At 28.8% G+C, this 12,289-nt stretch overlaps 1 protein-coding gene across 1 annotated transcript; it reads right to left on the bottom strand.

The window, feature by feature from the left end:
* Positions 1–641: 641 nt before the first annotated feature.
* On the bottom strand, positions 642–1,500 carry LOC118060370 (uncharacterized). The gene is made up of 2 exons (XM_035073582.2): positions 1,044–1,500; positions 642–847 (listed from the first exon to the last, which is right to left on the bottom strand). The coding sequence occupies exons 1-2, from the start codon at positions 1,356–1,358 to the stop codon at positions 797–799; spliced, it is 366 nt and encodes a 121-aa protein (XP_034929473.1). The 5' UTR covers positions 1,359–1,500; the 3' UTR covers positions 642–796.
* Between the last annotated feature and the right edge of the window lie 10,789 nt (positions 1,501–12,289).

Here is a 12,289-nt window from a genome sequence, read left to right as displayed (position 1 = left end):
ATTTTGACGAGATAAAACAAAGAATCTTTTTTTTAAGAGTTAAAACAGTTGTATCATTGTCATACACTATATCCAAAAAAATATTTTCGTATAAATCTACTTCTATCAACAAACCTAATAAAAAGGTTTTTGCTTTCTTTTGGATTTATCCCGAATTTTATTAGCAACTAAATAAAATTTTACATCATCAATCTCAAGATAAATTGAAGCTTGAACATTTCTAGCAAAAACATGTTAAATTATCTTTTGAATTTGATATGATGTGTATTTTAAGATTTTGTGAAGCATAACCTAAAATATAAAAGCACATGCTTGTTTATTGTATGATACTAAAATTTTCACCATTTCAAAAAAAATATTATGGTTTGATTTTGATTAATTACAGAATTCAAAAAAATTCTGAGATTTTCCTCTAAAATCACAGAATGTGATCCAACTAACAATGCTTTGATTTTGATTAATTATTATTATTATTATATATGTTACCCTCTGCTTCCACCACGGCATACCATTTATGATGGCTTCTATTGTTATGAAAGCTCTATACAGGTAGGCAAACCTATATTGCAGGAATTCTTTTCAAAATTCCAAAAGGAGGCAAATCCTATTGAATCTCATCTAGTCTGCTTATTGATCTTACCTTCAAAAGTAGAACCGATCCAACCCATGAACTTCAGAATTAAATAATGTTATTACAAACAGATAGAAATGATTGCAATGATATGGAAGACGATTTATCTAGACAAAGTTCATAAAGCTCAAGAATCCATCTGATTTAGCATCTATTTTCCAACGTCTATAACTCAATTTTGAAAGGCACCACATCCTGAGTTTCTACATCTTGAACCTGGCACGTTGACAAAAATCAAAATTCAGTTCATGCACCGTACCCACAAAATAAAATAAGAAGAAGACAGAACTTTATGCTACAGAAATAAAATAATTTCCCACACGAAGAACTGGCATCTAATATCACATTTTAAATAATCCCATGATTAATTAATCAAGAAATAAAAAAAACCAGTAACGGGATTTAATCTTACCTTAGGCTGATTCCAACTTGGTGGCAAGAGCGCACCGCCCTTCTTGTTTCTTGCAAGAATGCCCTTTGTAATGGGTGAGATCATAAGATCAGTTGGGCTTCTGTACCTTTCAGGGTACTTAAATGCCTTGGGAACTTTGAGAGGATCTGGGGTGCCACTTTTGCGCAAATCCTTGCTTGAATTCTCAGATTTTTTATCCATCTCTTGATCTTCCATTGATGGTGTTATGCATTCCAAATTGTTGGGTTTTGATTGAATTAGGCTCTTAATTGGCGTTTCTTGCATATTGTCCACAGAACAGAGTATGTTCTCCATGGGTCAGCTCTGTAGCACTGAAAAAAACCACTCTTGTTTGATAAAAAAAAGAAAAAAGGATATTAATTAAGGTGCCCAAAAAGAAGAAACCGAATTTATGGCAGACAGTTTGTTGAGAAGGAACAGGAGAGAGAGAGAGAGAGAGAGAGAGAGAGAGAGGCTCAGGGATGTTGAGGAATCTGAAGAAGGATTTAAAAATGGGAAGAAAGTAACAATGCATGTATGTGTTTCCAACGGTACAATTTAGGGCTCTGTCAGGAGAGAAGCACCGTTGAGATTTGAAAGGTCAGTTGGCAACGTTCGAATTTTCAATTCTATTCTACCCAAAAACACAAATTGGAATTGAGCCGGACCCAATTTTAATTTTTAGCCACCTCAACGGTACAAATAGTTGGTTTTACTGATAAAAAAAAATTAATTTGAAATAAAAAAATAATAATAATTTTAAAAAATATGTTTTTAAAACAAATAAGTTTTTAAATAAAAATTCATCCGCATTATTGGCAGTTTTATTAATCTTGGAAAATGGTAACTTTTTTTTTTTTTTTACCAGAAACATATTTTATAGAAAACTTAAGTTGGAAACAAATTGAAGTTCTTACCTCTCTTTTGTTTTGGCTAAGGGTAAGTAAAAAAATCAAAAAAATTAATTAAATCGAGAAAACTAGAAAAAAATAATTGAAAAAATCAAATTGTAAAAAAAACCAAACGTGAAAAAAAACTGATTAAACTGATTAAAATTTAAAAAAAAAACGGACCGATTCGGTTTCGGTTTTATAAGCTCAAAACCAAAAAAACCAAACCAAACCAAACCCAAACCGAAAAAAACCAGAAAAAAAACGAGTCAAACCAGTTTGAATCGGTTTTTGTCCTAAAAACCAAAATCGATCGATTTGAACAGGTTTTGGTTTTTGTACAAAAAAATCAGTTTAGCTACTTTATTTTTATAAAACTGAACTAAACCGAAAATAATCAACTCTAATTTTAGTCTTTGTATTTCTCTATACAGGATTTCACGCAACCAAACTAAAGGATTCATGATAAATATTCACTTTGATTTTTTTTTTATTCTTCATTGATTTTTTTAGTTTGGGCTCATGTTCTAATTCGAGTTGTGAGGCCAAATTGCTAGTAAACAACACTTTGAGATTGAACAATGTTTTTTTTTTTTTTTTTCCCTGTAAGAAAAACTTTATTCCAACAAAAATCAAAGCATAAATAAGTTAATAAAGAAATTTGTTAAAATCTTCAAAAACTTACACAACATTGATGGATGGTAACTTAATTTTAGATTTCTTTAGGTTTAGTCAATTTTATATTGTATGTTAGTCTTTAATTTAGGGATTGGACATTATATTATGCTATTTTATTTCATTTTTATTAATCATGTTTAGTGAAATAAAGCTTCCTTCTAAATAATGCAAAGCCTTTCGACAACAAATTCATAAATTTTGGTGCTAAACTTGTAGCAATGCAGTGTATAGTCAATTCTTAATGTTTTGATCAGATGGGTTGAACGGTTATTAGAATCCTTCTATTGTGTTTGCTTGTGTTACTTTACGGGTTAGATTAGTTTTTTTTTTCAAAAAAGAAAGCACCACTAACATGCTTTCTAGTATACATAAAAATAAATATAACATCTAGAGGGTAACTTGAAGTGATCCGATTAATTCAATGAGTTAAAAAAAATTACTCGATATATGAAAAAAATAAAAGTATATAAAATCAAACATCAATTAAATAATTGAATATTTATTTGAGACTATAACATATAAAGAAAAAATTAATAACAACAACAACAACAATAAGAAAGACCGATTAAAAATAAACTAAATATTTGAGGATAAAATTAAAAAAATTCAAAAAAAGAAGATAAAATTCAAAAAAAAAAAAAAACTAAAGTACAAAAAGAAAACACAGAAACAAGAAAAGGCCTAGGTGTGCGGGCTTGGGCATTTTTTGTTGTGGCCAAAAGGCCCAAGTACAAAGGTCCTCCAACTCAACCTCCCTGCCTGGACTTTTGTTTTGAAAAAAAAAAATAAAAAGGCAAACGATGCATCATTTGCCCCTGATTTTTTTAAAGAAAAAAATAGTTGGCTATACGTCGCCTAGATTCTAGCGATTAGAGGTTGCTTAGAAGTCAAATCAGATGTTTTACATCTAAAAATCTATTTTCAACCATATTTGGATCCAAAAAACATCTAAAAAACCTTAAAGACCTAAATAAACCCATTTATTCCTTCAAATAACCTAAAAAATAGTCTAAATACAAAAATTCAAATCGAAAGCCAAAAACTTCCCAAAATCATATCTTCTTTCTCGGGTAATTTGAAGGTAAAATAACACCTCATTAGAACACTCTCGTCAAATGAAACTCGTTGATACCAAGAATGATTTTTTGGTGGTTGAAATTGGTGTCAACCAACAACTTTTTCTCTCCTCTCTTAAATCAAGAACTAAAAAAATAGGCAAAATAAAATTTTGTACTGAAGTTCAATTTTCTAAAACTAAAGGGATCAAAAAGTTTTAATTCAAAAAGAAGGATGACTAATTTAAACTTTTTTCACCATGTATGAGTTTGCCACCTAATTTCTCCTTCTTTTTTACTTTGATTCTAGGTTTTTTAATTGTGACATTTCTTAATAAATTGGAAGCAGTTGGCCACCAATTTGTCCTCGTAAGGACTCAATAAAGCCAAAAAAAAGTTTGAGAGTTAAAAGAAAAAAAAAAACTCCATTACTCTAATTCACAATGGAATGTGAGAGAGTGAACAATAAATCTAGCCATAGCTTAGTGTTTTGTTAATTTTTTTTTTAAATGAACTGAATAACTTAATTAATTGAAGAAACTTGGCCCAAAGATTAAGTCTAGAAAAAATCAAGACCTAATCCTAACAAAGCAGTTGAAATATTAAATAGGCTCATAAAACAAATCTTTATCACAGAATCCAACATTTTTAACCCTAAAGATGGTTTTGCTATGTGTATGTCCGCACTTTTCATGTTTTTTTAGATGTTAGAAATTGACCATTGTGCTTATTATTAATTATATTTGTATCAAAATGATGGTGTGTTTTTAGATTGGCTGCCAGCGAGCCAGGACTTGGGATTTACAGCTGGTGTTGTTGGTCATCTAAAAGGATATGCCCATATTAGGTGGGATTGAAAATGATTTGTATAATGTGTGTATCTAAAAGTTTATATATATATATATGCAACCCTCTAACATGGCACAAAATTCAAAGAAAATAGTTGGGACAAGTATAGTAAATTATTGAATTTTTAAAAAAAATAATGAAAATTGATCCGCTAAACTCAAATATAATGGTTTAATGGTTACTAGTGTTTACTATAATGTCAACATTATAACAACCCAAAAACTTTTGATGAGTTCAGAGAAATTTTTTTATAAAGATTTAGGTTATATGTAACATTTTTCATTGTAAATATAGAGTTGTGGGCTAGAATTCCTATAAAACAAGCCACTTTGAAAGGTTGGGTATCCTTTGATGTTTATAAACAAAAGTTTGGACAGGTAATGTAGTGTGTGTTGTATATTTTTATGAGTTAAGAGTGAAGAGGAAGGTTGAAAAAGATGAAGTTCAAAACCCTTTACCTCTAAGTCTCATGGTTGTTTATATAGTTATGAGTAGGCAACTTGCATAGAGTAAAAGAGAAAAAAGGTTAGCCCATGTTTCCTCTATGCTTATAGATCATCACATCACTAGGAGATAATAACCTTAATCCTTGTTAAGAGATAATGTTGAAGTCATGGGCATTATCCACTTAATAAAGACAACTGTTTACATTGTTAAGGAATACCAAGCATTGAATGTATATGTATTTAATGTATGTATAATTTATTTTTGTAGTTGGTTGAGGTATGTGTCAAAAAACCATTTCAGCTCAAAAACTTAAGTTATTAGGTGAGGTCTCAAGATATGATTTATATTATTATCTAACACTCCCTCTCAAGTTAAAACCTTTTGAGCTTGAAACTTACACAAGCTCATACTACCATGTGCTTAATTTGTTATCAAATAAATAGGAATTGTAAGATTCAAACTCATAACCGCTTAGTCATTAAGGCTCTAATACCATGGTAAAGAACCAATTCAACCTAAAAGCTTAAGCTATTAGGTGAGATCCCAAGATATGCTTTGTATTATTCTCTAATACACCTCCTCAAGTGAAAAACTTTGGACTTAAATCTTGCATAGACCCACATTACCTTATGCTTAATTTTAAAAAATAAATGGGGGTGGTGAGATTCGAACTCATGACCTCTTGGTCATCAAGGCTCTAATACTATATCAGAGAACCATCTTTACCCAATAGCTCAAGTTGTTAGGTGAGATCGTGGGATATCATTTATATTATTCTCTAACAATATGTTAGGTTTACTCAAGATATTCACCAAGTCATATCATGCTTCGACTCCCTTGGATTCCTAGGAAAAAGGTAGTTTTGTCATCCTTTTCAGTCGCTCTCAAGAAGAAAACTCTTCAGATGCATTTTATTTATAAGGTCGTACGGTGGTAATGCGAACCAAGTGGTACTCATTATAATACATTTATACTCACGCACATTAGAGTATAATTCAATTTAAACATCTTTCTTTCAAAAAATTTACTATCTGATTTTATATTTATTTACCTTTGTTTATTTTTTAATATATGATTGATGCATGAGATTTTTCTTTAACACACAACCTTATGTTAATAAGCATAAGTTTTAATATGATCATTAATTCAAGTTAAGAATTTGTTAGGAGATTCTAAAATACCTTTTTTTTTTAAGTTAAAATCTTGTAGCCATCTGAAGTCTAGAAAGACTTCAAATAAAGTTCAGAAACTTCTTAGTTGATTTATGATTTTTTTTTTTTTTTATAACACTTTTATTATTTTTTTCAGTTTTTTTTAGGAAAATTATCCTAGTATATAAGTACCTAAAATAGTTATAACATAGAGTTTTTACTAGAGAAAAATATTGATTAATAAAATTTTGAATTAGAATTTTTGTATGATGACCCTATTCAGTAGAATTTTGTGTTACGTGTTCTTGTTGTCTTTCTTGTGTTTTCTTTGTCAGTATTAGTTGATATTAGAGCCTAAAACTTTCTAGTAGTTAGTTGTTAAATGACATTGAAACTATTTTTTTTTTATTATTCTAGTATTTTTTTTATTAGAATGGACCACCAAAATTTTACAAGAAAGAAGCTCAAGATGGCATTAAACTTCAGGGTTACACAAATCCTAAGATTTTTATAAGTTGGGAACTATAAGAACTCTCTCATGAAAGTGAAGAATTCTTTATATACTTTTTTTATACTCCAAAATATTTCCTTAGAGCTAACTTTAAAGATATTGTAGTAAGAAATAATTTTATCCACAAAAAAAATTAATGAACCAACATATTGTTTATTGCCAACAATCAAGTTTGCAAATTTAATGCTTGAAGAATCTCAAGGTGGTTTTGGTGTTGTCAACAAAGATGTGTTGTCACAACAAAACATCCTAATTTTTGTGAAGGACAATAATGTTATGTTGGATTTTTAATTCAATCTTTAGTTTAAAGATTCTAATATGGCACATGTAGTGAAGAATGAGAAAGATTTAGATTGACCAATGAGGAAAATCATTATCTCTAGTGTTGTATATGGTTTGGAGTTTCTGCTGGTAGGTATGATGTTTCTAATAAAAATATTGATCATATAAATGATTAAAAGTTTTTAATTAGATATCCATGAAATAGAGACAATAACAATTTAAACTAGAGTACAAGTTCTCTCCAACCCCAAATAAACTGATACATGAGATTTTTAATTTGATTATTGAATTGGACTAAAAGTTTATCATGAAATTTTAGAAGTCATGTTTCATATAAGATTAAAACATAGCAGCCATTAAGGCTGAAAAGAGCTTTCAAATAAGCTTTCAAGAGTTGCAATATGGATTTATTTAACTTTTTTTTTTTTATGAGTTTTGTTTAGAATGTCTTTTCTAATATATATAAATAGATTAAAAGAGTTGCAGTATGGATTTTTAATCCAAAAAAAAAAATACTAAACAATAAAATTCTGAGTTGAAGTTTTTGCATAAATCTTATTCTGCAAAATTAATTTGATATTACTTGTTGTCTTTCTTATACCCTACGTGAGAACAACATATCAACAACAAATAATAATATCTAACACTTAATTAAACACAGCTTCTTCTTCTTTTCAAGGGGAATGATTAGAGATTCCAAACATATCATTTGAATTGGATTGTGATTCAGAACCCATTGGACTATAAACGAAGGCTCCCTTAGATTTTGATAAGATGGCTGGTCAAAACTGAATCAAAGAAACCATCCACAGACGCTGGGGATACTCCCAAAGCAACCAGACCCCATTGCTCATCCTTCGATTAGAAGCCAAGGACTCATTGTTCTTGACTTTTCACCAAAACTTGCACTGATTATTATTTAATGTGGTGAGTTCATGCACATAATCCCGAGAGAGAATAACTCTGCTGCACACGTGTGTAAGTTTAATGAGACTTCATCATCAGAAGGATCCCTCGATGGTTGTCTTCTTGTCTTAATTTAAGATTTTAATAATGTGTTTTCAAGTGAAAAACATGTCATGCCATCAAACACCTCGTCCTTGTCTTGACTTGAAGACTAAAATATCAGTGTTGATCACTCTCCTTGCTTTCATGGCCACGATTGTAGCGATGGTCGCATCATAATTTGATAGCAAGACCCTTGGATTAGGCATTATTAGGCTTTGGCTAACTTTTTCTAGATATGTTCTTGTTACTTGCTGTCTTCTTTCGGATAATAATTATCCAATAATCCAAATATCTAATTAATGTCGTCTTGGAGGAAGGTGATGACAGTATATATTAGCCTAGCTAGCTAGGGTTTATCTGAAGAGTGGTGTTGGTACTTTCTTCCCTACCAATTATTAATTCCACTGTATTTATGATTCCAAGCTAGCTGTTAACCTTACTTTATACTCCTAAGAAATATTATTAGTGTACTCCAGTCTTTATATATAACGAAAATGGAGTACAGTAATAGGAAGCTAGCTTATTTGAGCTTCATGTAAAATTTGCATAGAGTGAAGTGAGGATAATTTAATCTTCTAATAAATATAAAATATTATTTAGATGAAAAAGTTATCAAGAAGAAATGCTCACAACCTTCTAGTGGTGCATACAAAGCCTCGTAACTATTAAAACTTCATTTTCATTATGTTATTGGAATTGTCAGGATGTTTTATTAATTTTATTTTTTAATATTTAATTAGTTAAAAATTAAGGTTAAAAATATAATCGGCTTTTGGGATTTGGATACGTTGTATTAATTCATTTTCATTTTAATGGAATCAATGGGCAGTTTGGAGGGACGTAGGTCTTAGCTTAAACCACGTAAATATCATTTGTGCTTTGTTTTTATTTTACGGATTTTTAGACAACAACTAATTTTAGAGCTAATTAACGTTTATTTTAGTGCATGAAGATGAAGCTGATTAAGGGTTTGTGTACAACAATTTGGATATACTAGGTGAAACATTAATAATTTGGGATGTTTTGAATTTTATATATATATATATATATATATATATATATATATATATATATATATATATATAGGAGGAAGATTCCTCCCAGCTCATTTTGAAGGAAATTATTGTCTTTCTTTTCAATATCCATCAAAACTATTCTCCTCCTTCTTCTTATTCTTTAAAAAAATGAAGTGCCATCAAAACTAATTTGAAATTACTAGATGTTAACAAAATATATATGGTTGTTGCGCAATATATTTGGCAAAATCAGTCATACCAAGAATATTTAATTATAGAACCATCAGAGATCTAAAAGCAAGGGAAATATCGTAGGGTTGGGTAGCAATTTCAAGTGATGGTGCTATTTTTCTTGCTTCACGTATTGTTTCTAAATAATTTCTTTTTAAAAAAATAAATTTTAAGAAAGGGAATTATTTTTGGAAAAAAATATTAATTTAATATCTTAAAAAAAAAAATTTAAGCATTTTAAAAATCAAAACTCACAATGATATCAAACAGTAATTAATTTTTGATGGAAAAAACAAGATCATTTTGCTTTGATTGAAAGTGGAAATCAAGATCTCCCCGCCAGCTTAATGAGACCCTCTCATAATTGCATGAATATAACTAGTCACTACGATCGTAATCAGTTTCCGGCAATCAAAAATTGCAGGTAGAGATAAGTCCACATGCTCAGCCAATCACACTAATTGAGCCTTGTCTTTTTCGTTTATCTTTTCCCAGACAATCCTTCGCTATTTCAAGCTCTCCAATGGCGGGTCTGATCAATTGAGACCACTCCAATTTAATATCTTTCTAATGATGATTAATCGTCACTAGCTAATTTAATTTGTCCACATCTACGACGATTCTACACATCATGTCAATTGACTTTTTCGTTTCATTATTAAAAGAAACAACGAAGAAATTAAAAAAAAAAAAAAAAGTAAAATATTGGATATGAACGGTGCATGTCGAGTTCCGTTGATGATTATCGAGTGCTGTCAATGGAGCTTTTTCAATGCTGGTTCATCGAGTGTCTTTTTGGGTTAAAGCTTTTGATTAGAGTTTTTTTGTATGTAAGTATCGATCTCATTCATAGTCGTGATGGAAAAGTTGTGGACAAAAAATGTCAAATAACCATCGAAAAGTTAAGTTATTAAAAGAGAGATGGATAATATAATTTATATAATTTTATAACATATTTTTTAAATAAATGTTATTTGAATTTGAAATTCATACATACTCACACCAATTTTGTTTTTTATTTTATAAAATAAATAAAAACAATAAAATTCAAACTTGTAACTATTTGATCAACAAGATTCTGATACTATATCAAAGAATCCAATTTAACCCAATAATATAAACTGCTAAGTAAGATCCCAATAATAGTTTTATATTACTCTCTAATATATTCATTCAAGTAAAAGTCAATTGAATTTAGAATTTCATATGTTTATATCCATCTTGTGATTTATTTTTATCAAATAGAATGAAATAGTAAAATTTAAATTTGCAACTGGTTGGTCAACAAGACTTTAATATAATATTAAAAAATTAATTTAACTTAACAATTTAAATTATTAAATAAAATTTAAAAAATGATTTTATATTATTTTTTAATACATGTGATGTGATGATGTGAAAAATCTTTGAGGTAATTACTTGAAATTTGCCATTCTTCAACATGTTTGGCTACGTGGAGTTTGTGGCATGGTTGTAAGAATTGTTATGTAAACTTTTAATTTCTAGCCACCCTGCTGGCGAGTTGCAAATTTTAATAAATCATATATTTGCATAAATAAAAGAGACTCACATGTATAGAGAAAATGAGGACCGACTTATTGCACATGCCAACACCCATGCATTAACCATTCATCATTCAACAATATAATGAAATCGAAAGACAATTTACCAAAAATTTATAGGGAGAAGGAAATTAAATTCATTGCATCACTAGAGAGAGTTTACTATGAATTTGTAATAATAAAATAATTTCTTTCATCATGTTATTAATTTATTATGGCATTTTCTTTCATACAAGACAACACGTATTAGGTGTTAATTGATTGATTATCGTATAAGTTAATTATTTTTTCTCTCTCCTCCATTAAGATTTGCACTTGGCTTTTAAAATATCAAGGTAGTTCCTCTTGATTAAATATATTTAGGTCAGTCTTCGCTCTTTTAATTGTTTTATTTATGTTTTTGGTTCTTATATAAGTTCTATATTTTTTTCAATTACAAACTTCAATTTAGATTTTTTTTTATTATTTTTCAAATTTGATCCTAATTCTTTTTCTTTCTTTTTTCTCTTACCTCTTTAGTAAATTTTCAATTTCATCATTTAATAAAAGAAATTAATTTGTTATTTTTTTAGATTTGGTCCTCATTATTTTGGTAGTTTCTTCTTTTGATTACTTTGTGAAATTGATTTTTTTTTTAATTTTCAATTTAGTTATTCAATTCCAAATTATCCACCCTTTTTTCTTCTTCTTCTTCTTCTTCTTCTTCTTTTAAAAAAAATGATACTCATTCTTTTAATTACTATTTTTTTCATTATTTTTTGTGATTGATTTTTTTTTTCAATTTCATCATTTGACATTTAAATTTTTAAAATTTTGGCTTCATGATTTTTTGGGGTTTAGTGTTTCCAATAAAATGGCCTGGGTCACGAGTTTTATAAGTTAACACGGGTTCCCATCTTTTTTCTAGACTTATTTTCTTTTTCAGTCTCATTACTTGACATTGTTATTTTTTAAAAAAATAAAATAGGCTTCGTGGATTTCCTTATTTTTTATTCTAAAGTATTATCATAATCTTATAGCCTGACTCGTGGATTTAGCTGGTTAACCCAAATGGGTTTACGTCTTTTTCTACCTTTTAATTATTGTTTTTTCTTTTGGAACTTTTTTTGTTTTTGATTTTTTTTAATTTTATCTATCAATATTTAATTTGTTAAGAATTAATCTTTATAGTTTCTTATATTAGGTACTTCTAATAAAATGGCCTTAGGCACGAGTCGTATATGCTAACATGAGTTATCTCGACCTCATGACCTGATTCGTGGGTTTTCGAGTTAACCCGGGCAGACGCAAGTCTTTTTTTGGCTTATATTGTTATTTTTTTAATCATTTTCATCTCACGATTCAATATTCAATATTTTTTCAAAAAAAAAGGGTTTTGTGATTTTCTTTGTTTTAATTTTTTTATTGGGTTATTTCAATCTCATAACTTAATCCGTAGATTTAGCTAGTTAGCTAAGTGGATTCAAGTTTTTTTTTTTTTACTTATAATTGCTATATTTTTTTTATCCTTTTGTATGTTTTAATTTTTTTTAATTTAGTATTTCAACATTTGGTTGGTTGAAATTT

This window comes from Populus alba, chromosome 17, assembly GCF_005239225.2.
Source record: "Populus alba chromosome 17, ASM523922v2, whole genome shotgun sequence".
Classification (NCBI taxonomy): Eukaryota; Viridiplantae; Streptophyta; class Magnoliopsida; order Malpighiales; family Salicaceae; genus Populus; species Populus alba.
Note: the sequence above shows the minus strand (reverse complement) of the source record. Positions and strands in the feature narration are given on the sequence as shown.